Source organism: Takifugu rubripes, chromosome 20 (assembly GCF_901000725.2).
Source record: "Takifugu rubripes chromosome 20, fTakRub1.2, whole genome shotgun sequence".
NCBI lineage: Eukaryota > Metazoa > Chordata > Actinopteri > Tetraodontiformes > Tetraodontidae > Takifugu > Takifugu rubripes.
The window spans coordinates 10,832,923-10,860,823 of record NC_042304.1 but is presented as its reverse complement, the minus strand read 5'-3'; the positions used below and the strand labels follow the sequence as shown (position 1 = coordinate 10,860,823).

The 27,901-nt window shown below is 46.3% G+C and overlaps 1 protein-coding gene across 24 annotated transcripts in view; it reads right to left on the bottom strand.

Annotated features, from left to right (window-relative positions):
- adgrl2a (adhesion G protein-coupled receptor L2a) overlaps positions 1-20,491 on the bottom strand; it is a 76,953-nt gene extending 56,462 nt beyond the window's left edge. For 17 of the 24 annotated variants that reach the window (XM_029827938.1, XM_029827941.1, XM_029827943.1 and 14 more), the window contains exons 1-2: positions 19,849-20,489; positions 3,110-3,286 (exon numbers count right to left, since the gene is read on the bottom strand). In XM_029827938.1, coding sequence (XP_029683798.1) covers positions 3,110-3,185 — 76 coding nt within the window. In that variant the 5' untranslated portion in view covers positions 3,186-3,286; positions 19,849-20,489. Of the gene's footprint in view, positions 1-3,109; positions 3,287-19,848 lie in introns of all 24 variants that reach the window. The other 7 variants (XM_029827942.1, XM_029827957.1, XM_029827958.1 and 4 more) reach the window with 2 other exon arrangements.
- Positions 20,492-27,901: the final 7,410 nt, after the last annotated feature.

Here is a 27,901-nt window from a genome sequence, read left to right as displayed (position 1 = left end):
CTTTATTAGCCACACAAAAGGGTAAAAACTGAAAAGGCGGCGGCACAGCAGCTGGAAGGAGGCGTATCCTGTCCTTGCAGGTTTGGTCTCACAGCGTGCCTCAGGCTTTTACTTGCAGTAATTATATTTCAGAACACCTCAATTGTCTAATTCGCTCCTTTCAGCATGAGATGAAGGCTGTAAGTCTTGTTTCTTTGCCTTTCACATCGCACAAAAAGAGGACTTTTATAGGTGCCCTTCCGTATTGCCCTTGAGGAATCTCAAGTACTTCAAACATTTCAAGCTCTGAGGGAAAAACAAGTGTGGTTTCAGGGTGTGCACAGGGAACAGGCGGCCTGTCGGACGTGTTGGCTTTAGCTCAGCCACTGAAATTCAGCCTGTAAATCATAAAAATACCGGAGTTGTGAGGTCCAGTCTCATCAAAGACTGCCGTTTAACCCCTTTCATGTATGATCCTCGTGGCGGGCTCAGCATTGTTTGGTTCGATTCGTGTTTGTCAAAATGAAACAGCCGGCACGATTTTAAAGTTCAGCATAATGCAGGTAAAATGAGAATTATCAACATTGCTTTAAATTTCCTCCCTCTTGATTCAAATTCTTCCTCAGCTTCACACAAGCAACCTCCCTGAAAATGAAGATGATGAGTTTTGAAGCTAACGATCAATTCTATCGTCAGTTTCAACGTGGGTTGCTGGGAAACTACACTGAAGCTGTCCAGTATATTAATTAATGTTATTTATTCTGTAATATTTACCTCTAGGTTAACTACCACACCTGTCTTTGAATGTGTGATTTATTTAGGCTAATTGCAATATTGGAAAATCCGATAACTGGGAGTAATGTGATGATTGTAAGAATCTGATCTGATGCGTTTACATGCACTTCAGAAATGTGATAATCAATTTCCAGTCCATTTATCTCATTTCTTTCAGAGTAGGTAGCGATGTAAGACTCAAGAGGTCACGAACCAGAAGTGGCTCCTCAGTGACTTCTTGAGTTTTTATCATCTAGGATGTTTTCTTCTTTTTTCAAATACGTGCACAGAAGTAAAAGAGCGAAATAAATCGGATTAACAGTTACACATGCACAGAGACACTGGAGTACTGGGAACCAATCTAGGTGTGTTAATCCGATAATTATGCTGTTTACATGATCAATTAATTAAGCGGATTACTCCAGAAATCTGATAATGATGTTTTCTAGTCACGAAATCAGGCCCAGTGATGCAGCAGATCGCTACATGTGACCTTAATAAGGGTCAAGTCCTTAATAAGTGCTTCTGGATCAATTAGTAAAAAAAAAGGAAAAAATCAATATGCTGTCTGGGAAACACTCATGTGGACGTGGAAAGATTGAACATTGTCTGAAAAATGGAGAAAAGTTTTTGTTTGTGCTGCTTAAATGAACATTCCGGACAGAATTTGGAAGAAATATTGACTTTTGTTAGAGCCACTGCCGCTCGGGATCAGTCTGTGGCACAGGCAAAGTCCTCCATGATAATCAGATTCATATCATCTTCTACGTATCGACGCCCATATCGACTGCAGCATCTGTGTTCCAGCGAGGCTCGACCGCAGACCCAAACAATGACAGCGCATCAGAACAATTAGCCACCGGAATATCTTCGCTTCATCTTCCTCTCTGTCTATAGATCTTATCGTGGTTCTGATGTCTCAGACTGGGTGAAGGTGGTGCACAACATCACCAACAAATCAAGTAATTAAAAACATTCTTGTACAGTCCTGCACCCAAAAAAAGGGTTTGAGCCAAATTCTTAATAGCGGAGAGAACAACTAGTCATTTAAATCCCTTCTAAATCCAGACAAGTATAAATGAAAGCTTTTTATTTAGTTTTGTCCAAACTACACAGAGCCCAGGCATGAAACAGCTACTGTACGTTTATCTTTCAAATGTAAAACAAAAGAGGGGAAAGGGTGGAAAAAAACCCTAACTTTAAACTATTTACAGCATTCAATTATAAAAATGCATTAAAAAGATATTAGGGCGTAGACGTGGTTTAATGAAGCGTATTTACTTGGGGATGTTGTTTGTAATGATCTGTTTCTGGGCTGATCTCCACCGAGAGATGAGAAATGGGAAGGAGGTGAGGGCAGATCGGCACCGGCAGGAGGAAGATGTCAGTTAATAATGTCATCAATAAATGGCGCCGCCGCTTTGTTTTGCATTTGCTTCATCCTCCCCCTCGTATGAAGGATCCGCCGTTTATGACTCCTCGGGTGTCACCTCTAAATCATGTGGATTTGCCTGTCAGCATGCACAGCTTCACCCTTCCTCATCCACTTCTCCCAACACCCCCCTCCCTCCTCTCAGACACGTTTCATGGGCAGAAGCCAGGGGTCGCGGCTCTCTTTCCTGCCCCCTTTTAAACACCTAAACCTCGGAATTGCAACCGCTTATCTCACAATACCATTTACAGAAGTCAAATCATCGCAGATGGTTTGAGGTCACGGGCGGCGCCCCCCGGGTTCCGTCGGTCCGTTGAGACCAAAAGTGGCTAAAAGTTGATACTTGTGGCTTCATATTTGCCCCCCCCCCGAAAAAAACACTCAGAAAGAGCACAACAACTTAAAAATAAACCAGTAAAACTGAGTTTCAACTTCCAAAATAAAATCTAAGTCATCAGAAACCAGCTGTGATTGATTGTAAATCCAGTCAGTCATAATTCTTGTGGTTAAGCCCTGACATGTTAAGGAAACATCGCATGAGATCTCCTAATTACGATACAGCAGAGAGCGATTCCGTCCAATGCGAACATGCGGCATGATTAAAACGCACCGTGTGAAATCTGTGTGAGACGGAACGTTTTAGCGGAGAATTTACAAATGGATCCAGCGCCGATGCCACTGGGAGCAACTGGCGCTTTCAAGCAGAAAATCTCAGACAAATCACAATTTACCAACTAATGAAACCACTTAAGATTATCCCGCGTCCTCCTGCGCCGACTGTCCTCGCCACTGCATCACTTACGAGCGCCGCCTGCGCTCAGAGGAGCAGCTCTGGCGTGAGTCACGATCTCATCGCACCGGATCGTGTTACTACATTAGGCTAGGAGAGCCGAATGGAGGGGGGAACCAAGCCTGGACTCTTACCTTCGGTCGAGTGAACGTGGGCTAACGTGATGAGGAACCAGCAGAGGGTGTGCAGCATCCGTAGGGAGCCCGCCATGGCGCCCGGCTCGATGCGGCAGATTCGCGATGTGACGGAGGAGGCCCTGGTTAAAGAAGTCCGAGTCGGCCGCCCTCAGAGATGCTCATCGTTGGGTCTACCTGCAGGGGAGAGCGACAGAGGCTTGGGTCAGGGAGGAAATGTCCAGCTGCACAAATGTGACAAAAAGGAGCCGAGAAGGTCAGTAATCCTGAGCAGGGAAATCCCTTAATGGTAACAGCGTGGTCAAAACTTCACCGGCAGGCATGTGAAGCTGGATGGAACCAGGGAGTAGATAAAGCCCACCCTCAGCCACCCTCCCTGGACTTCTAGCCACTGATGCTAACCTTATCAGCGGACTGTCAGTTCAGATGTTCTCAAGCTGCTGTAGAGAATTTAAACCTTTAAGTCGCTCCAGTAATCATTTAAAACGTGTTTACATAACTAGGTCATCGTAATAACATCGCCGTGGAGGGGAGCCACGACTTTTTTTCCCTTCTTTTGTTCAGAATGCAACACGCGTCTTCCAAAACTGAAACCAATGTGCTACACTGCAGCTCGGGCTCATTTTCTCGGGGGCCGTTTTAGAAAAAATTGCCACATTTTGGTGTTATTTACGCGGAATTTGCCACTCACTGGAGGGAAATTGCAGCACTCGTGGAGCAACTGCTTGGATTTGACTGATCTGTTTTCCCGCCCCCGCCCCCGGCCCAAGAAAAACAAATAAAGAAACGCCGACAAATGGTCACTTCTCTGTGTTGTGACCGACCAAGAACCACTTTATCTCCCCCCCACCTCAACCCCACCGCATCTCTTCAAAACAGGTCTCCCTTCTCCCCACCTCATCCATACCTGTCTGCCCCCTACGAGTCTGTTTGAATGTTTGTTTTCGCTCTTTCTCTACAAAAGCAAATGGCCTCCTCCCTGTCATCGATACAACGGTGTAGGGTGAAACCTAATGCCTACCTGCACGCTCAGGCATGTGTTTCACACAACTAACGGCTCCCTTTTGTCTGCGTGTTTACACTGCCGGCCTAAGCTGAGTACTCTCACTCCTATGAACCATTAGCACATGCACCCTGGGATATGGAATCACTCTGGCAACAAGACACACAGGACCCCATTAGAAAGTGTTTTTTGTCCGCAGCCTAAGGATTCACGGGATGCAATGCTATCTGTTGAATTAGCCGCTAACGAGAGAAGTCGACTGAAAGATGGCGGGGAATTCTGCAGCGCGAGTCCGCCTCAGCGAGAGGAAATCCAGCATCTGAACACCCTTTGATCTAGTCTGTCTGGGATCTCAGACAGGCGCAATATTTCTCTCCCCGAGAAAGTGCACGGAGCGCGCACATTATGGGCAACTAAGTTATAATTAAGCCTGCCATAATCAGCTCATCTGCTATGACATTACGCCTCACCTGAGACCTCTAATTTCAGAGCCATTTAGAGGAGGTTAACAGGAGGAGCGCGCAGGCAGCCGCAGTGCACTTGGTTCAATGGAATAATGTGCAGCCGCGGCCTCGGACAAATGAAAGTGGATCGCTGAGACCAAACATATTGGACACCAGCCGCAAATAATCGGCCTACACCAAAGGTTCGTAGGGGATAACGCAGCCTTAAGAAGATTTTCTCCACATTACAGCATTGTGGGACTTAAGGATCTTCATCTGCGTCCACAAATGTCTTACTGTTCAACCCAGTTAATGAGCTGAACACGACTAACGCGCACGTTTCAGTATGGCGACATCTGAGTGCTGATGACTTGATGATGATTAGCTATGTTAGCAGGCCTTTAGTACATTAACGTAATGACAATACATATATGGTATTGTAGTCAGAAGATGGAGACATTGTTTAGAATTTATTGCCGCTTCTGCTGTTGGAAGTGATGTTTTTTTATTCCCCCACCTCCCTCAAGCCTCACATATCAACCCGCTTTGCCTCCGGTTCACATTGTGACCCGTGTGATGCATGCAGAGTCAAAAACGCAGTCACCGTGGGACATGCCGAGAGCCACTGTAAAACCGAGGCTCTAGCCGCTCCGCTAACCACCTCAAAAGAAAAACACTCCTTAAATTACATTTCCAGTTGGTGTTTCGCCTTACTCTGACTTTAATTGAATTATTTAGTTGTCCAAACTGATCCAGTGGGTTAAATATTGTCTGCCTAATATATCAAGAAAGATTATATCCATCTGTTTGGCTTCTGGTAGCTGTTGCTTTTTCTGGTCACAGGAAGTGCTGGAATCTACCTGGATAGTTCACCAGGCTGGCACATTACACATTTTAGTGGTATATTTGTGGACCAGAGTACCCAGAAACACACAAAGAATTTAGCTGGAATCAAACTTCCTGTGCTAAGTGCTGCACCATATAGGCCCATGACTGTTTTTCTTCCCTTTTACAAATTAAATGCGGGACATCTCAGAAGACCGGGAATTACAGTACATCTGGGCCAGGCCAAAAACCTCCGCGGGTGCTTGTGTTTACATATGTAAACAGAAAATTATAAGTCTGACATAACAGTGCTGAATCAACACGATTATTCTTGCCCGGCTGTCATCGTAGCTTAGCATAAAAAGAAGACAGTCTGTAAGACAGTGAGTACAAAGACAACACGCCTTTAAACTGTTTTGCCTCCGAGGCAGATGAGACCCCCTACCACGGAAAAATTCCGATGGTAGGTCCCTCGTACACGGAGACGGGCATTCTGCAAACCGATGATAACGGTCCTATACTTTAATATATTTTGTATCATGCTGGGAATCATGCTGAGACACCAAAGGCGCAGACTGGAGGAAGACTGCCTGACTGCCGTTCTCCTCATTAAACGTGCTGAGGTTTCCCCTCTCGGCAGGGGGCCGCCGCTCTCATCCTGCCTCACAACTAGAAATAGCGGCCCCACCTTAGCTGTTTTCATTTTTAAATGGCTCTCGAGTTGGGCAGGATTTTCACAGCAAACACAGGGAGAAGGGAAAAAAACGAGACGTTTGGCTTGGATTGAACTTTTCCTTGTGTGAGAGTATCCTCGTCGACAGGGGCGGGGCTTCAAACTCGCGAGACAAAACGATCAGAAGCAATTTTCTATGATTATTGAGCACAGATTGCCAACATTGTCAACAGGCGTCACACTGTTTTCGCTAAATAGCAACGTCACCGCAGACAGATGTTGAAGCACTCAGAGAAATGGGGAAGCCACAGGGGCGTGGGCCCTTAGGCTCCCAGCATATGTGCTCTCGCCTGAGTCGCGATATAACAAAACGCTTTATAACTGACAATTGAGTGACTGAAATGGTGAACGGCAGCTCTGCGGGAACAAAAGTTAATGGTTTCACAAGTGAGATCAGGAGAAAAGTTGAAACTAAACCAACGTTTGCGCCTGATTGCGCAGCTCCTGCTAAACTGGTCTCCCTCCGAGCTGCCGACCGCATCAAAATAAGATATTCTGTAACATGACTTTAAAATTTAACCCTGCCGGGAATGTTCGTTGGGTTCAAAGCAGAGGGCAGGGGGAAAAAAACTAAATTTGAGGAAGCGTTCGAGCATTTTCCAATAGAAATATGCAAGACCCTCCTCAAACTGCATGCTACATCCAACAGTAGCCCACATTCTTGTATGATAAAAGAAATATGGCCTAACCCTAACCCCCCCCCCCCCATAACCCAGCGTCACAGTGATGAGCAAGCAGCTAGCTCGCAAGATATTGTAAAAGAAATAGTGTCAGCCAGCTCACATTTAGTGGAACTAAATAAAAGCACTAGTATACTACAACATTGTTTGAATAGTTTTTTTTAAAATTGCTTCACATCTGATTGTTTCTGAGGTCGATGGAAGTTTTTCATATTTTTTTCATCAGTTTTTTCTGTCAGATATGAATATTTCCATTCCTTCCCACAGAAATGTCCAATATTAATTCTACAATTGTAATAGATCAGGATTTTTTTTTTTTTAATCACTGGGGATTATTAGGGGGGAGGAGGGGGAAGGGGGGGTGATTGAAAACGACAGTTTAAAATTTGAATTCACTGGAGGTCTGAAAACAAGAGACAGATGTGAAAGAATGCAGACAAAGGTCCCGTTTGTCCCTCGCTGGCTGTTAGAGGGCCACAGGAGAATAGAAGAAGAGCCGGGCCATTGGATAAACGAGGTCTGGGAGAAGTGGGGGGGTGGGGGTGGGGGGGGCAGAGGGGAGAATAAAGGACCCGGGTGCACAAGGAGGGGAGGGAGAGAGACTCTAGTTACAATGAAAGATTGACAGCTTGCAAGTCTTGCTTGACCCCTGAATTAGCCCCCGAGTTTTCAGTAAACTGCAAGAAAGAGTTTGGATGTTAATTGTGAGGGAACATCACAAGGAAGGAGAGGACAGGACAGATGTGATGAGGAAATCTGGACCCATCCAGGTTTAATGGGGAGGGGTGGGGGTCCACAGTTGGTTTCTATATGGTTTCCCCAAAAGTGCCCTGACACATGGATTCATATAGGAAGCTCTTATCTCTATTGGATAATAGTGGAGTACCTGGGGGACGGGCTCAGGACGCTCGGCGTCAGCTGCACGGGAAATATATTCCCGACAGAAACGGCACCGCTGAAGATGTGCAATTTGCAAGCATAAATCAGAAAATTCGCACTCCAGAGGGGACAGATTGGGCTGTCGACGGGATGAGTCTGGAGCCCCCACTGAGTCAGATATGGGCCAGCGTGGAATCAGACTGACCCCACGGTTGGGGGAATGATTGAGTGCAGCGCCGGGGCCGTGAGGGAGGGTGGGGCCGGGGGAGCTGAATGACACCCGACCAAACGCCGCGTGACTGTTCCTGCCCCAAAACCCGAGCCCTGACCCTGACAAGAGCTCCCCCCCCCACCCAAAAATCCCGGTCAAATGCTGCACAACAGGACTGCTCCTCTGCTCAGGGAGGGGGAAGGGGGGTAGAGCGGTGTTTGTGGGAAGGACACTGGTGATCGCTTATATAATCATTAAAAAAAACGTTATATAACAAAGGAAAAACCATATTTTTGTCAGGTTAAAAGAGTCTCCACCTCCCTCTAAGGCAAGTGATGCTGCTACAGGAGCGAACCGCTCGCCGGGCTCCCACCCATCATTTTTATGGGACACCCAATTAATCGATAGCTGCGCTCCCCTACGGTCAAGACATATGGCGACCAGAGGAGGCGATCCCGAGCAGAACCTCTAATCAACACGTTTACGGGGGCAGAAACGGGAGCGCAGAGAAAGGTGTCCGGGTGTCTTTTTAACGAGATGTTTTATCGGCGCACATCCGCGGATTTAAAAATGTCAACATGTTTTATCCCCCCCCATGTGATTTCTGTCTTTACGGTACCTGGCCTTCCGCCAGGACGTATATTAACTCCCAATCCTCGTAATCACTTTTGCAATGCAACAAAAATCCGATTAGCGTTGAGAGATGCCTTCACCTGCAGTAGGAACTTTTAATGCCGGACCCCCGCATATTCCTCAGTTGTAAGTTTGATGTTTTACTGGACAGTGAAGTGGATTATCTCAAATGAAATTTCAAAATGTCATTTCCGCCCGCCGATAGCGCGAAACAATTCCTTTCAGGTCCGCCGAGATAAGAACGGTCCGGCCTGGGCCGTTAAACGGGGTCTTTGCCAAATTTTTCCACCGCTTAGGAATTAATAGGCTGACATTAATACGGCGAGATAAATAGAAAGGTCTGGAAGTGGAGACCTGCCATTATATGGGCACTATCACACCGATAGCGCTTGCCAATCAAGTCCGGAGTCCTTGACATGACGCGGTTCACCTTGGAACACACCGACTGCATGCAACGCGGGATGTGCTCGCTCTCCCCAGTCCTGAATCCCAATCCAATTAGTTTGTGCACACAAATACTTTCACTCGGAGAATAAATGAGGACACGATAAAAGAAATATCTGCTGCGTGATCCAGTTTACCGTGACGGGTGAAATCAAACCGGGGGTTTGATCTGCCGTGGCCTCGGCTCCTCATTCTTACTACCCAAGGTGCGGAATTTCTCACAAAGTTTGACCTAAAATGCAAACAACTATACAGAAAAGTAACAGTTAAGATTTGTCTCTTTTGCTTTGCTACATGACAAAAGTAATATTTTGGAATCATGCATTTCACATCCTTTTTTGGCCTGAAAGGGACCGAGCGCCCGTCAGAAGCCAAATGTTTTCGGAGCGTGATTAGAGGCTGCTGCATTTACTTCGACATGCACCAGTAAGCGGCTTTTGTGACCCTCCACCCATCCCCCCCCCCCCCCCCCCTCGAAATGAACAGCTGAATGGTTGAAAAACCCCCGCACCAACCTTCTATTAAGGACCTTCAGCATCAATAATGCACCGTGATCGGCGGCCGTTATTAAACAGGGATGATTAATTTTTTAGGCGGCGGGGGGGAGGCGGGCAACACAGAACACGGAAGGTAACAGAGAAGATGAGGGGCACACACTGATCCTGAATCAGTGTGTGTTGGGGCGGATGAATGTGTGAGTCAAAGGAAGCTCATTTCCTTGCTTTGCTTTGTTAAGCGTTCCAAAAAGACCCGGATTCACCTGAACTTCACATGTTTTTCCAGAACTCTGCATCAACAGGATCCCATTTTCCGTCTATTTCTGGAACAGCGGATTTTGCTATTTGAAGGATGATCATTTTCCCTATTAGAGACACTGGTGCACCTCCGCTTGGCGGCTAATTGAGGCTCTTAACCCGTTTGCGTCTCGGAGGAATAACAATCACAGCCAAAATAAAGGACGACTCAGCCTCCTGGTGGAAAAAATAAAACCAAGGCTGCAGATGCGTATAATCTCGACAAGTGGGATTCATCCAGGCCGACTTTATCCCAGTGCCGCCGGATCTACTTTCAATCTAAAAAGGATGACGGAGGGGGGGTAGCAAGCTTGCCTCAACCTGAAACATGGAACAACATCAGGAACATCAGGGTGTCGTCACTCGTCAACCCCAAGTCTGAGCCTCCCTGAAACTCTTAGTTTGACCAGAAGAATGCTGGATTTTAAAGCAAACACGTCTGTGACTGCTGGTAATTAAACCTACGAGGGACAGGAGGGAGGGAAGGGGACAAAAACAGCCAGTATCTAAATGTCACATTAATCCAGGGCCGCTGAAAAGATAGAGCTGTTTGAGTGTCTCTGGATTTTCAGGCGACATCATTAAGTTTCAGTGTCACTCCTCCTTGGCCTCACCCGGCTCGGTGAAAGAGAGAGGACGGTTTTGGGGCTGAGCCTTCTACACGCTGCTCATTAGCATAACATCAGCACCTTGTGTGGGATTGTGATGCAAACAAGCTCGGACTAGCTCATTCCACCCCTCTCTTAATAACTAAGGTGCCATAAGGATCTCATTCCTACCAGCTCGCAGCACAACGGTTCAGCCTCTTTGAGATGAGAATGAGCTCCCCCCCCCCCCACCCACACACACACACACACACACACAGAAATACACATGCACACACACCCAGAGAGAGAGAGAGAGAGGGTGTTTTCGGGAGGGTTTTCTTTTATGTGAGAGAAGTTTCAGTTTAAATAAGGAAGTGAGGGAATCGACCAATCCACCTGGGCCGTTACTTCCCTGCTGTGCCTGCATAAGTCATGTAGGGGTCACCTCTTAGACCAAACTGGGGGTAACAATTGTCAGTCCATATGCAGAGTTGCATACATCAAACAAGGAGGTAAAACAAAGAACAGGATATTTCTCAATGTAGACTCGATACAAATAAAAGGGACCAAAACCACTGATACCCCATGGAGATTTTAGGAACTATACAGACAGTGCACCTGATTTATTTTATTCCTTTGCAATTTTTTTGATGCTGCTTGGTTGCTGAATTGCTACAGCCCCTGTGTGCAAGAAGAGCCAGTTAGTATGCAAAGGTAGTCAGGCCACAACTCCATAACGTGTTATCTAGCGTGTCACCCACCAGAGTTTTGGAGCAACTCAAAGCAGTTAGCAGCAGGCTACAGCAGCTAACGGAAGCATTACTCAGCATTCACGCCTATTACGACACCCACCAGCTACTGTAACAGCAAGTGACACTCAAGTGCCGCTCGCTGCTGGTAAAATATCAGAGCTAATTTTGATGCTACAGCAAAAACAAAAGGTGCCCAGAGGGGCTTCACCAGTGTGTGTAAGGGACTACATTACGAGATTAAAAACGGGTTTGTTTCAGGACAAATGGCCGCTTGTGAGGGATGTGCTCTGCCCTACCTGGCATGGATAAGAAAAAAGATCTTTTTTTAAAAAAATATGTAAATGGCTCATTTTATCGCCCACCGCCACCAACAGCAGGACAGGATGTGCTGCAATCAGCGCCTCTGCACCTTGTGTGTGTTTAATTTGTGTTTGCTCTTTGGCGATAACCAAACACGGTTGGGGGGGTCCAAAGTCGGGGGAATCTGGAGACACGAAGAGACAGAAAGCTGCAGAAAATACAGGAAAAACAGGAGGCTGTCAGGCTGGCTGTGAAGAAAGAATCACTCCAGGAAATGATCTGCCTGTCATAAGTCCCACCTGCTCTGAATACCAAAGGCCAGAGTCACGAACAAACTCTAAGATTGCCCAATTTGTCTTACAATAAGAGAGGGGGGGGGGGGGGGGCAATCGCACCTTTGAACCTAGGGCCACATAATTCATGAAGCCGCATGCAAGGAAACATTTCTCGCATTGATAAAAATTGATAGACTACAACGTTATCGATCGCTTCATTCTAGAACGATCTGCAGGAAAAGCTGAGTCATGCATGGGTCGCATTTAGAAATGCAGCTCATACGGAGATACCAAGGCCTTTTTTCAAACTAATCAAAGAAAAGGCCTGTCTGTCCTATAAATAGCGGCCTTCCCGGCATCATTTAGCGCCTGTGTTTGGGGCTATTGTCGCACGCTCCAGTTGTGTGACTCGCATTATAACGGCCTCATTACACAACTCCGACTCGGCGCCAAAATTTTGAACTTTTGTTAAAGTGTAGTGCGGCAGCGAGGCCATCTCTGCTTCCAGAATATTTCTGAACCTCCGCTGATAGCTGTATCAGTGTGTGTGCCCCCCACCTTCCTCTGCTCAGCCTTTATTATGCACAGGAGCCTTTCTCAGGTGAGAACGCTGCCCTCTCTGGCAGGAGCGAGAGCGCGCGTGGGCGTCGCGGCGTCTGCTACATCCTGAGAACATCATCTCCAGCTGATGATCTCAGTTTTGGGTGTCGATATTCGGACGCCGCCGTTTAAAGGCGTCCCTCCCGGGGGTTCATCGTGGGCAGGTATTTTTAACTCCTGCCAAAATATCTCAAATACCCCCACCACCACCATCCACAAACAGAGTGGATATTAACAGGCAGGCAATGACAATCTTTTCCATCCTTTAGGCAGGTCCTGGCCTCTCTGAGCTGCAGCTCTTCGCCCACGCGAGGCACTAGTGGACCTGTTTCTGATGGTAATGGCTGCGGGAGCCGCGTCCCCTCAGCTCGCTCCACGTTCAGGAGCAATCAGCTCAGGGTGATAAATGCTACCGGCACCACTGCATTGACAAAAAAAAAAGAAAAAAACCCGCGGCAGCTTTTTTCATCCCGTTACACAGTTGACCGTCCTCTTTACAGCCCCCCCCCCCCCCCCCCTTCCCACTACCGCTGCCGAAATTTTCGTCAATGACCTAAGAGGAGCACTCATCGCATGACGATGCTGAAGCTATAACCGCGGCGCCCACTGCCAGGCGCCGTATTCGAGGATCTATGCATTAGGCCAGCTCCTTATGGCTGGGCTGCATTTAACCTTGCAATCATTTGCTCCACTCAACACCGTGCAAATACCCAACTAACCCCAAAAAGGAAGTTTATGTTCCTTTAACCTGGTATCCTGGTATTCCAGCTTCCTACTAGTAGGCGTAAACCTGCTCCTTTTCTCACCACTAAACCGGTGGCTTTTATAGGCCTCTCTAAGAATAAGACTGATTGGCTGAAAGGAGAAAAAAATCAGGTATTGATATTTACTGATAAAGAGCTTTATGTGCCGCTGTCACCCCCCCCCCCCCCCCCCCCTTCCTTAACGTGAAAACAAGTCGATCTAATGGATAAGGCGTCCCAGGCATGTGTGATTTACAGCAGAATTCACACCAGCGGAACTGCCTCACACCTCATTTGGAGGGAGGTGTGATGAATTATTATTATATGGCAGGCCGTGTATGTATCTGTCCTGCGCAAATGCCAAAAATATCAAATACAAAGATGCATTAAGGTGTCAGATTTTCATTGGGCATACATAAATAATAGGACGTCTCCATCCACACACACACACACACACACACACACACACACACACACACACACACGTGCATATAGATCAGGGAGCTCTACTTATCAGCCATAGTTAAGATGTTCATTAGCTAAGCCCCAGCAGCGGAGGAGGAGTTGGATCCAGCAGGGAGAGGTGGATGCCAGGCTTGGCACAGCTGTACAATCCAGGCTGCGAAGAGCCGTCAGCGGCCGCAGTCGCTCAATCTTCCCCTGCGTTAATCCCAGGCTAGCTGCACTCGCCTCGCTCAGCCCCGCGCCTCCCGCCTCTGCTTTGCTTTTCGCGCCCCCGAGTCGAGTTGGGCAGGAACGCGGCCACGTTGCGCCGCTTTTGTTTCCCCCCCAACAACCCTTTTTCAGCATCCGCTCTAACCCAATAGAACCGGCTGCTCCATCCGCCCCATCACTTTCGGCAGCGGCCGCGAGCCCACGAGAAGTAAAATCCTTTAATGCTCCAGAATCTCTTCTTAGCTGATCAGATCAACTTCTGAATGGCCTGAATACACGAGCAGGGTCGGCCTGAGTGCCCAGAGGAGCCGGCTCCGTTTATCTCTGCTCATCATTCACAATATTAGGAGGAGACAACCTGCTGGCACGCTGTCAGTGCGGCCGGACAAATACATACATCAGGTTCTACTTTTGAACCCATCTGCAATGCCAGACCCGAGCTCCCAAAATCCCCCTGGGCAGGAATTTTAATGTTTCTTTTTAAGGTCTGACATTTTTTTTATCCTGTTATCACGTTTTTTTCCCCCCTCTTCCTGGCTGACCTGAGCTGGGCCTCGGCGCCTACGGCTTGTCAGGGAGCGGAGTGATGCAGTCTCCGTGGGCGCCGAAGGGGGAAAAGGCTCCGCGCGGAGCAGGTGCAGCGGTGACAGTTGCCGTGTTGTTGCTAGCACCGCACAGTAGTCGGGATGAGGTCCACAGATGTATCCACTCAGTGTGCCGCTTTATTGGCCGCCTGAAACAATGCATCTCTGTCAAGAGTGGCTCCTAAGGCCAATTCGCCGGAATGGTGCTCCGTATGAAACAAGGCGTAGAAAACCTCGCTCTGACACACAAGGTCAATTCTGCCGAACAAAAACACAATCAGAGCTGGCTCCTGCTCCGCCGTGTAGACACAAACCACATTCCCACCTGAAGCAACAAGCTGAGATCTCATGTCAGGCTGTCTCGAGCACAGAACAGAACATTTCGTTATTGAGCCAGTTATTTCTTATTAACATCGCAACCGAAACATTATTGTAGTAGTTTGTATAATTGCTGCACATTTTGCAGCGCTGGCAGCATTTCTGTCCAAACCGATTTATCCTTAATTATTAGCAAGCCTCTTTTAGATGCTTGACAAGTCAAGCAAACGGCACCCCGAGGCAGCACTTTACCCCCCTGGTGGATACAGCAAGACGTGTGCCAGTCGTGCAAGACATTCTGCTAACCGTGCCCACAGAAAGGCACCAGCATCTTTAAAATCACTTCTGTACTTATCGTTTTGTATTGTTTCGTTTCTTAAAGACAAAGCTAACCTGATTCCTTTCTTCAGCTCAAAACCATTAAAGCGGTCCTCATAGTCCAATCCTGGGTGGGCAGTTGGGCGAGTCTCGGAGAGGAAGATCTGAGACGATATGACCATTGTTTTCCTGTAAAGAACCCAGTCTTCTGCTTGTTCAATTACTGGAAGGTGCCTCGACGAGGGCGGTTAAATCATTTGCAGAGACATTATCTATGCAGAGCAAGACGGGAGGGAGGGGAGCAAATGTCCGCACCAAAACTTCAGCCTGTGAAGGAACAAGGGTTTTTTTTGTTTTTTTTTTGTGGACCACACATGGCGCGGAGATAAAAGCAGCAGGATTCGTGATTAACTGCGGCACAATAATAGAATAATGCTGGACTGAATGTTCTCTTCAAAGCCAGAGAACCACAACGTAAAGGTAAAATTGTTTTCATTCCAAATGATGATGGATATCTGCGCAGATAATGGAAGAATTTTCTCCAGAGTCCACAAACGTCCTCCTCCAAACAAACCCGACGCGTCCCCGCGTATCTGTCAGCGTGAGCAATCATTAAAAGATAATTTGATTGTTTTTTTGCGGGCCGCTCTGCGTTTGATGTCTCTGGCACGGTAGCAAGTGAACAGACAGTTATTCTGTTGATTAGCTTAGTTTTTAGCAACTTAGCATGCCTGTGATATTCATCTGAAACTCCCAGACCAGACGCTCGACTCCATCTGACTTGGCAGCCAAACTGCGAGAACAAAGCTTCCACACGGCCCAACTAAATACTGTACAATAAAATAGCGTTTATCCAGCCTCCCACGTCCAAACCAGACCAGACAGGCTGACGTGCGCAACGGGCGAGAACGTGCGCGCTTTGCGCAGTTATTCGATGGAGCGTCTGTCTGGATCTGGTCCAAGTGGACGCTGCTTTAAACAGCAGATCATCTGCTCCGCTCGCATTTTCTTTGACTTTTCTGTTCGCAGCCTTTGATCATCCCAAACTACCAGTCACATGACATAAGGCTGAGAGATCAAAGCGCGCTTTGATGACGTGTTCGAGTGCAGAATCCCAAGTTTGATTTTGCGCGGACTCCATTTGTATCTTCGGTTTAGCACCGATGAAAGCTGGTCGTTTCATGGGTGACGGTAATTCACCACGAGAGCTTTGCTATGGAAAACACATCTACGGAAAACACATCACCGACTTCAGACATCAAACAACAAGCAGCAGCAGAAGAAAAATGCAAAGGGTCAAAATGATTCCAGTTTCAATGGGTCAAGGACAACAGAAGCCGAAAGAGGGGAATTGACGTGTTTTCCTTCACCATCCTTAAATAACAGCTCCATCTTGGGGAAAAAAGGGCTCTTTAAGCGTGGATGTGCTGCTGTCTTCTATAATCCAGCTGAGACATTACTGCTTCCCCTGGCAGACGTCCTCAGACACCCCCCCCCATGCCAGGCCTTGCTCTTGGCTGCTATGGCAAACAGCAGCAATAACTGCTGTTTGCTGGGAGCCTTTTCCCTCCTGGTTCTCCTCTGTCACAGAAATTGAATATTTTCCAAAATAGTCTCGCAGCTGCACAAAGATAAGGGACGGGTCCCGTTCACGTACGGCACAAGGACAGGGCGGGGTCAGTATGTGTGTGTGTGAGTGTGTGTTATTTACTTAGGTTTCCTTAAAAGAACCAAATGAAAAACCTCAAAGTGAGAAACCCTGCTTTTATCATCAAAGCTAAAAATTTAAATGACATTTTTCCACTTTCTTTTTTAATCTCCACAATTATCCGAGGAATAAGAGCCACTCGTAGCACTGGCAATTTCTGTAAATTCGCAATGTAACATTGATTTTTTTTTTTCCTTTAACTGCAGTGCTTATAAAAATCCATTCCCCTCATTTACGTGGCGAGAACACACACCAGCACACACCGTCCCTTTCAAAGATGGCGTAACGAGCAGAAGCTGCGATTGAACACCCAGATCGCTGTTCCCGGTCGTTTTCACGGTTGCTACTTGAACCTTCCTCTTCCTGCGACACAAAAAGAGCCACGTGAAGAATAGAAGGCGCCAGATGAGCTCAGAGACGCTGCCGAGGAGCTGATCCGTGATCCTCTGACAGCCATCGGCTAATATCTGCGTTGCTTCTAGCCTCCGGCCTTTCAGGCGGCTCTCACGTTCCTGCGTCGCTGTCCTTGCCGACGTTACATTTGGAAATTATTCAGGCAGGCGGAAAGTTTCACCTGCCATTTTCAGCCCCCCCCCCCAGTCTAGAGGCCTTTATAGCAAGTGGAACCTTTCTTCAGAACGGTGGGGTGGGCCACGCGGCGGCGCCCAACATTTCGCTGATTGCTGATCGTAAAATAAAATCAGCTTTAAAAGGGGGCCGTAACGCGCCTTTGCGGCCTTGTTTCATGCTGCTAATGGCGAGCAGTTATCGCCACAGCGCGGCCTCACGTAGCAGCTCTAGCATAGGAAAAAATAAAGTCTGACCTCACCGTTTACATTCCAGTCAAGTGATGGGTCGTAAATATAAACGACATTTCTACTGAAACGCAGATTTTTTCCCCCCTTAGCAGCAATTTTAACGCGGCCGGAGTTGGGAAACGGGCAAATAGTCGGATCAGTTCGACGATAGCCGCGGTAACAGAAGACCAAGGAATTAGCCACGACCTTTAAACCCACCATGGACTCGTCCGTCGGCGCTCAGACAAAGACTCCAGTCAGAGCGAGAGACACCAGAAGAGGAACCGTGGCCACCGTCACTCCACAGAGGAGGAGAGGACGTGCCTGGTGTGTTAGTAGAATTTTAAAAAACTTGAGGGGGGGCCCTGAAAGCTGCACCACGCCGCGTTTAATGTCCCTATCAAGTGTCTGATGTGGACGAGCAGGAGCCGAAGCAGCGGCCCATCGTGTCAACAAATCAGGCGTTTTCCTTCGCGCCCGCCCTGCCCGGCTCACTTATTGTGAGAATTACGAGCCCGAGGAGTTGGAGGAAATGTAGGCGCTCAAACCCTGAGCGTGCTGGGCTGCACTGATCTGCCAGAAGACACAACGGGCAGCGGTGCACCGCCGTATCAAGAGCCGCCATGCTTCTTTGAAGCCGAACACACTGGCACTATGAGACAAAATGAGAAAATAGCCCTGGAAAAAAGGTGGGAAGAAAAAGAAAATGATAATAGAACACTGGAGCTGACACAGCCGAGAAGATGGTTCCCTTCTTTCATCCGAATTCAGGGTTTTTTTGAAGGGAGAAAAAGAGAATATATATATATTTAATCCTCTCTAGGCTATTTAATTAAAAACATAGCAAAGGCGCGCGTTAAAGAGTTGCTGCTTTCCTGTGAAAACCAGATGATGTTCTACACGGGATGTGGAGCCGCTTACAAGGAATGGGGGGAGTGCACACAAGTCTTTCAGTTTCCCCGAGCCTTTCAGGTTTAGCCAAAAACACAGAGGAAGAGAAAAATATACGGCTCCTTGAATGGTGGAAGGCTCCTGACCACTTTGATATGCTAATACACTCCTTTCAAACAGCTGGAATTCGTACTTGTAATAATTCCAACTTTTTTTTTTTTTTATGCGCCAACCAGAATTGAGAGCTTGGACACAAGGCTGCAGCTCCTAGAGAATGATGAAAGTGTGTGTTTGCTCATTACAGAAAATTCAGTGTTTATCAGCAAGTGCACCCCGCTCATAGGGGACCTGAACGCGCCATTGTCGTGTATGATGGGACAGCGATGGAGCCAATTTAAATGTGTTTGATTATTTGCATTTTTATCACCCGCAGCCTCAGCATCAGACAATGCTCAGCCCATTCAAACCTCCATCATTTAAACGCAACAAATGTCAGTTAGAGGAGGGAGACGCGTTCGCGGACTCTGATCCAGGCAGGAATTTGTAACAGCGTTTATTTTATGAGAACAGATGCGCAAAGGCGCGGCAGCGGTGAAGCTCAGGTGAAGCGTGAGGATAAATTTATCACAACCAGTGATCGACCGCCGATTGCAGCCCGAGTTCCAGGCTTCGCCCGCCGCGCCGCGCAGCTCTGTCCGGGCCGGGAGAGCACAGGAGCGGCGCGATGTGCGCGCTTGTTGCGCTTTAACGCATGGTTGACGAGACGCGTTCAAACACTCGGCCTGAATAATAAATGTGCAGTAAGAGGATCTAATTTTACTGCCACTCTGTGCCAACCACGTTACAAGTACAAACAACCAAACCCGTCTACTTTTGTGCACGTTTCCCACACACATAAATGCATGCAAACACACACACACACACACAGACACTAATGCTGATTTCTCCATCAAAGGCCAACTCTACATTATTACAGTGGAAGCTGAAGCTTGACTATTTCGGCATTTCCCCCCCTTTTCTTTTCTTATTCTTTTGTCCCGACCAACAGCACAAGTCCCAATTATAATGGATTAGCCAGTGAATGGTCTCAGGAATCACACCAACATCGCTCCTCAGGTCACAGCTCCCAGCATAAATCACCATTTAAACCAGTGGATTTCAAAGAACCTCGGTGACCAGCACCTTTAACAACTCCACATCAAATCTGGAAACACACATTCCAGTTAAATTGAGCTTTGCTGCTTCTGGCTAAATTCAGTGGTACTACTTTTTTATGGTTTATGCCAAATCAAAACTTTCGAGGCATCGCTTTAGGTTTTGATATTTCACTACAAAATACATTTAAAGTGTTTTTTTTTTACCCTCTAAAAAACCTCAGTTTTATTTTTTAAGTGCGCACTTGAGTCCGCCTGTGCCCTCTAAAGCAAATCCGAGATCTGGAGAAACAAAGAAAATAAAGAAAAGTTGCCACGCTTGTCCGCGCACCCCTTTAGGGTTTGATTTCATGTTACAATGGAAAGAAAATAAAAGAAAAAGCTCCACTTACCTTTGTGGAGAAGCAGTGACGCAAATCGGGCTGTTTGAAGTGAAGCAGAGATGTGACTTGGAGAAAGAAGAATATTTTTAATGTCAGTTTTTTGCACGACGGTCGGGCTGGAAGTCCTCTGCAGCGAACCTCCTGCAGCCGTGAGACATGCTCTCCTGATCTGGGACAGAAGGCTGGTTATCAGGCGACCGGTCCCGCTATCAGCCCGTGCGCACCCCCGCGCAGGACACACACTTCCATGGTGAAGCTGTTGCTCTTCTGCTCGGTCCGACTAATAACGCCGCTCTCCGGTGCGCGTCTCTCGGCAGCGGCGACAGCGAGCGAGAAGGACGCGGAGCTTCGAGGAGCCCACAACCAGACTGAGTGACTGAGGGGGACGCACGGGAGCGGGGCTCTCACTGTCTTCATCAAGTGGGGAGGGTGGTGTAGTGAGTGGTGGTGGGTGGGGGGTGGAAGGGATGGGGGGTGGGGGGTGGTGGAGAAGATTCTCCACTCAGAACTCAAGATCTCCTTGGATGAGACTGACCGGGACAAGTTTCAGCGGCCCGGACTGGAGAGGATCCCCCGTCCTGTGTTCAGATAGTTGGAGGGGAGCAGCGGCGGCGGCGGCGCGGAGCGACGCGGCGCTTCGGTCGCTCGAGTGCGGCGGAGAGAGCAGCCTGACAGCGAGAGCCCGTCTGGGCGCCGGACTCCTCTAAAAACCCGACATGGAGCTCCGCATCCGCGCTGACCCGGACTCTGTCTCAGAGCAACACCGATCACGCACACGGACTGTCGGCTTACTGCCCGGCAGGAATAAGTTAAGGTCTTTTTTCATTTCACGTTTTTAACCACCACAAACGGTTGGGCTACGTCACCCAAAAGGGAAGGAAGTTGTCTGATATCCACCCTTTTTCTCCCTAGTCTTTTTCTTTTTTTTGCCCTCTTTTCTGCTTAGAGACGCACGACTGGCTTCCTTTTGGGTATAGAGCCATACTCTGTCACAGTAGGCAGCCCAGCCCATCCAACCAATGGCAGAGCACTTTTTCTACTGTAATACTACTAGCAATCATCAAAAGGAACATGGGGAGACCACCACCACCCTCCCACAACTGCCCCCACAGGGCAACAACATGCCTGACGAATATGGACATTTGACAATAGGACAAATATTTTCCCTTCGAGATTTATGATTGATTACTTCTTTCATTAATACTGCAATCGCCCCAAGAATATTTTTTTTTCTGTTTTGAAATATTATTTTTTTGTCTTCTTTAATGTTCACAGTGTGGTAATTAAACATAAAAATGAGTTCACATAATTGTAGATTGGAATAATTCAAAGAATTTGCTTTATTCAAGGTGCATATTTTCTCTCATTATTCTCAATCTGAATTCATAATTTTGATTAATTGTTTTCATTGGGTAAAAATTTTGAGAAACATAAAATAAAGGTCAAATCTTAAAACAGTAAAAAAAAAATCAGGGAGAAGAAATAATTCAGAAATAAAACATGAATTTTGAGATTTTGGGTAGACAAAACTGAAAAGGACTAAATTTTATATTATCTTAAAGGTGTTTTTTTTTAACATCTGGTTTTAATTAACCTCCAGTAAATGGTGACTGATAAAAAATGACTATTTAATTTATTTGATGCAACATTATTGGAGATACTATTAATTCTGGCCTCTTTGTGCCACCACATGGCAGCTGGTCCCAGAAATCTTTATGAACGGCCCTGCTGATGGAAAAACAACTGTGACCATAATATCCAATAGTCAAATGAAGATTGGAACCCAAACCTTGTTTTTCCCATATTTAAATCTCCAATCAGGATTTCTTAATTTGATCCGAGGAAAAAAAAAACAAAAAAACCTCCCAGGCCCCAACAGTTAAGCGTTTATTCCTGAAGGCTGCAGTGTTATGATCTGGCTGAGGAATTCTGTTCCGAAACATTATCAGGCAGGACGTGGGTGCACACCTGGCTTCAATCACAGCCGTCTCTCACCCACTGTGGGGGAACGTGTAGCCGAGTCATCCAGGTGAAGGTGAATGCATCAGAGGGGCAAACTTATGTTTTCATAAGCATAATTTTACATAATAATACAGGCTTTTTGGGGGGAGGGGTTGAGGCACAAAAAAGGGAAAACAGATGTAATAAAAGGTCACCCAGTGGCATGCGTCCATATCTTGGGAAAAAAATGTTTATTTATAAGCCGGGACTGAAAACATGTGATGTGGCTGCAGCGTTGAGCAGCTTCGACGGCCATTTTGGAAAAATTTCTTTGAATCAGATTCCTCAGACTGTCAACAGGGGGCATTAGACTGACCTAACACTTTCTTATTAAACACACAACACAGTTACTGTGAGAGCTCAGAGATGAATCTCAGAACAGGTGAAAACAGAGACATCATTTACAACAGTGATGAAGTCATATTTGGTGTCACTGACCATGTTGGGGGCACCTGTTTTTCTTGCTACATATTGCATTTTACTAGCAAAATTAAGAGGACATTTTGGCGGCTGCCCACAACTTTGAAGGACTGGTTATCAGGTAGAATACGGGGCTTATTGGACGATGTATTATGCCTATGAAAGTCCATACAAGTACATAAATACAAGGATGTGTGTGTGTGTGTGTGTGTGTGTGTGTGTCTGTGTGTGTGTGTGTGTAATGCAGTCATTCCCTGAATAGCCAATGCTAAGTGGAATCTCCTGCCTGATGACACTTGACAGTTCAAAAACACAGGCGGAAACTATGGCGGCATTTAAAAAAAATATCAAGTGCAAAAAAAAAAAAACGGGACAAAAAGGCCAGAGTTGTGAAGATGTCAGTAGCAGTTTTGATAAAAGAAGAACGCATGCTTCAGTCAGGCACCGGTCATCCATGGGGAGATCAAACATGCCTCCCCATTTCCTCCTAGCTTGCCGCTTAACCTTCAATTGTTGAGCTAACAAAGATTATTGGTCCCTTCCCACAATATTTGCACATGATTGACATTTTGGGCACACATGAGCGGCCACGGGACTGCCGTCAGAGCAAGAAATCAGCGTCCTTTTTCAACAATGACAGGGAGAGGTTTTGCTCCAGAGCACAATTAACCAAGCCGTGTCTGCCTCTGATCACTCAATCACTCGTTCATGAAGCCGGTTTGACCTTCATTTGTCCCTTTATTAACAGCCGAGCTGCAGACGCAAACATCACCGGAGTTCCTTTCTGTTTACTGTTTACCGTCGTCACCCCTCCCGTGATTAAGTGGTGCTTTGCCGACAAACCTGCAAACACAAGAAACAGCATGCCGAAAAAGTTTGCTTGTTGCTAATTGTTGACCCTCCTACCCGCACGAGTGGCGGTTCAAAGCCCATCTCGAACACGTGAACTGCGAACCAGTGGAGGCTCGCCCGCACCACAGCCCGATCTGTTCCGAATGAAGTGAGGCTTCTGCCGACTCCCTTGGTATTCTCTCATCAATTTTGTCAAGCTGACTTCACTGGTCTCCTTGGATATCAAACTCCAGGAGCGGACTCATAATCAAAGCTGGCCTCTCGATGCTGCGGAGACTTGGTTAATATTTATGTAGCCCTGGGCAACCAAGTTCTGACCTCACACTGTTGGACCATTTTGAGGCAGCAACAGGACATAAGAAGACTAACTGAGGAAGGGGAAATGAAGATGGAAAGAGGGTTTTTGGAAATTTTTTAGCAATTTCCCAGGGGATCCTGTAGATCAAGTATAAGTTTCACTAAACATCTACAGCCATCTGAATTATTGCTTTATGTTGTTGAAATGTTGAAGGCTTTTGCAGGAGTATTCATTATCTGTCTTCAGCACTTGAGAAATTAGAAAACAATGTCAAGTGCCATGAAAGTGCATTCTTACCATCTTTGGAACCAAAAAATTATGCGAGTCTGGCTGTGAATGACATGAAAAGAGGCGGCTGTAAAAATCTTATTTATAGTGGAAAATTCCATAAACTTTTATTGGATACCCCTAGTGACCAACAGCTAATCATCAAATTAATTGAAGCAGCAGAAAACACATCTAAAAGTGAAAAGCAGCATAAATGGCCTTCAAAAGAGATTTTAAACACAACTTTTCAAGGAAATGTTGAAGTCAGAGAACAAATCACATCTTTGGCAAATGACACCAGCCAGTGACATTTTTAATTTAAGTTTGAAGCCCTCATTTTGTTTCAGGTTTGGTTGCTGATGGAAAGGTGGTGTCACACTGGTCAAGATGGGTCAGCATGTGCTTTTATCAGTGGTGGACGGGGATGCTGATGGAACATTTTTAGGTGGGATCAACTGCCTGCTGACAGCTCAATCGCGCCAGCCTTTTCCCCTCAAAGCTCATATTTTGTATTAAACACAATACCAATGGGATGTTTACACTGGAGTGCACCTGATCCAAAATCAATAGCGGATTAAAGAGTAAGACTGCCTTTGTCTCTGCCCGCTTTTCCATTAAGTAGAACTGAGAACAGAATCCCAGGCAATCAACTCGGGCCTGAAAGTAAACCAAAATATCTACCCATCGAGAAAAAGCCATCGGATCGAGCCCCCGATGAGTGATCTCATCATCCTCGAATTTCTGTTATTTAATCAGGTCGAGGGGGATAAAAAAGAAAAAAAAAAGCATTCTGTCCCCTGCTAGAAAAGTCCCAGGACTTATAATTGACCCAGCAGACAGGAAGCAATTAAAAAGAAGTCAAACACATGAGGAGCTTTGAGATCAAATTAGAAAAAGCGAGCAGGGTCCGGCCCCGGCGTGGAAGGGCTCTGGCTTGCACAACTGTCAAATAAGCTGAGTGTTAAAGGGCCGCACTGTGTAAACAAGTCATTTAAAGCTAACTGTGTTTCAGGGTAAACAAGAGTTTTCTGCTAACCCTGATTGTATTCTGTACTCAAATCTGTCCAGAAAGACACCAAAAAAAGGAGTTTTGATGTACGTGGCACAAGCTGGTTTAAACAAGCGCGGTGGAGGGGGGAGCAAAGGAGTGGAGGTGAAGAATCCCGATTCAAATATCTCGTAGGGAAAAGTTAGCCAAGTGGAAACAGATGTGCTTTGCTTGTGACCTATAAAAAGTGATATATGGTCGCCAGTAATATGGTTCAGCAGAGGCCAACGGCTCCAATTTGCTTCACTTTGCCATGCTGTGTTCTGCGTTCTGTAAATGTGGACGCATTTCTCACAGAAAAGATGTGGCATGTTTGCCGTAAAACCGAGTATGAGCCCGGCAGGCGTGGAAGACGTGACTGAAGGAAAAAAATCCCTCTTTTGAGTCCTACAGCAGGCGCCAAACAACGGGCTCGATTTTAGCGCTGTTGTAATCCATCAACGTGATGCATGATTATTCCAAAACACTGTTAGTCAGCAGCGGAGAACATCTGTGATATTTCCTCCCCACATTTTTCCAAGAAGACCTCAAGAAAGAGTTTTTCTTTCTGCATTTGTTTTCATCTGTTTTGTCCGGATTGGAAGGCGATACATCCCCAAACGATCCCATCAAGCAGAAGACTCCCCGGGGCCCGGGTTTCCTCCTGGGCCTGTCAACATACTCCACACGCTCTCACCCAACTGGGAGCGTCAGAAAAGGGTCGCTCGTAGGCGGAATTTTGGCAAAGTTGTATTTTAAGTTAGATCAGTCAAGAATACACAGCAGTTCTGATCCGGGTCAGAGCGAGTGCTGGGGTCCATCCCCAGGCAAACATTAGGGCAATGTGGATGGATGGATGGATGGATGGATGGATGGATGGATGGATGGATGGATGGATGGATGGATGGATGGATGGATTTGAGCCAATCATCTGTCCTCTACCTCATTCACCACTTGACTGACAGACAGGTCTGCCAGTCTTTTCTAATATGCTGCTGTTCAGGCGCGCTACAGCCAAAAGAGTCACCTACCTACATAGTCTTAGTCTGAGATCTGAGCCGAGAAACTAACTCAAAAACTTGCCACTCACTTCAACCCCCCCCCCCAATGACATTAAAGTAAGCTTGTCTGACCAATCGACTTGGTCATCTTAAAAAGTAGCTCTTATCAAAAATTCATCCGGACCATTTTGGACCTCCATCCAACAAAATCCGGTTAATGCAGTCTTACCTGGTCCTTTTTTACATTAAATATTACAATACAATTAAAATTACAAAAGCATTTTCTAAGACCTATTGATTAAATTAAAGTAAATCCCAATAGTATTTCAATGCACGCTAAGAAATATGCTACTGCTACATGCAGCAGCTAACCAAGTGGGGGTTAATATTGAGAAATACTGACAGCACATCTTGGCAGGTTGTGGGTTATCAGCTGATCCGTGCAATAAGTATTACATATTGACCCATGGCGACAAAGATTTGTCCGTTTATTTACTCCTGATTCATAATTATTGTACTTTAGTCAATGACACAGAACACCGATGCATTTCTGGGGCTAAAATTAAAGGCAGCTAACGTTTGTGCAGGATGGATCGGATTGGTGAGAAAACACCGTGAAAAAGTTGGTGAAACTTCTGAGACCAGAGCAGTGGCGCCCACCAAAAAAGGACGAGAAAGGCTGAAGACGAGCAGGTCAGCGTGTAGAAAAAAAGCATCCAGCCTTTACCTGGATGGACAATAATAGAAATCAGCTGTATTAGTGAAGTGTGCCGCGGCTAATCTTCCCGTGCTAATACCCTCCAGCCAGGGAGGAAAACGCTTTCAATTGTTCTCTCTAATGAAGACGAATACCACCCCTCAAAGACAGAAGAAAATGCAGCATGTGACCCCACCATTCCACTTAGAGGTCAATAATCTTTCAGAATAATTGCCTGAAATTTTAATTGAAGCAAAATCTCACTTAAGCATTCATCATTGCGGATGGACATTCCTTTAATTTTGCGTTCTGATTAATTCCTCTAATTTAAAAGTAACTGCTTTGTGCCAGCATAAAGGAACACAATTATAAGTTTTAAATACATATAGCCTTTTTCTATGACACAGGAAGGTTCTAAACACAGAGGGCTGCTCACCAAAGCATTAAAAATTACCAAATTTATGCTACCATCACCGTTGATGCCTAAACTTATTAACTCCCGTGTGTTCTAAAGGGTCCAAAATTGGAGTTATAACTAAATAGTTTCTTCCTGAAGGTTGCTTAGTCTCTTTAGAGGTGCTTACTATACTTTAACATGCATTTATCCATTGGTGGTTTGGGACAGCACCCAAAAAAACATTGAGCGCGACCGTTTATCACAGTGGTTTAGTCCAAGTGAAATCTGTCCAAGCCGGTTAAATAGTTTGCCTGATTAGTGATGTGTCTCGTTCTGGCACCAGGCAGAATAGACGAATCTAGTGAGGGGGGGAGAGAGAGACAAGGAAACTAGGGGCAGCTCCAATTTCTGAGGACAATGAAGTAAATTGCTCTGTCCCAATTTCTCGAGAGATACTTTGCAATCACTGGTAATTATTGTTGCGTGAGAGGGGAACGAACATTGCCACGCACGGTTGTACCGGTCTGCAAAATAGGACGTGTGAAAGTATCTTGGAGATTGTTTTCTATGTTTTTTTTGGGGGGGGGGTTGCTGGATGCTTAGTGCACAGCTCAGAGTGACACTTCTTACTCTACAATATGAAATAAATATAGTGTGAAATGGTGATATAGGCTTTGGGTTACATCTTATTTACTGAAAAAAGGAAGAAATCAAGCACAGAAGCTACAATTTGTCTTAATTTACCAGTACATAGTGCTTATAGTCAGACTTGATACTTTGTTAAATGAAGCCAAGTTCTGTTTTCGGGATCCAAAAGCAGATTATAGATCAGAAACCAGCGCCTCAGCGTCGGCGCTATTTCACAGATATCGCGCTTCGACCCGCTGGACGTATTGGATTTTCAACGGAGGCCTTGTTTGTCAACTCGGCGTGGGCGTTTTGTCAAAAGTCCTCTCAATAGCAACGCGGCAAGAGGAAAAAATCAAACAACCTTTGCATAAATACCACCTGGATTAGACGGCGTTTGACCGTCGCTTCAGATTTATCGACATCACAGTCTCATCAAGAGAGGGGAAATGAATCAGGGAGGAGCAGGCCGCGG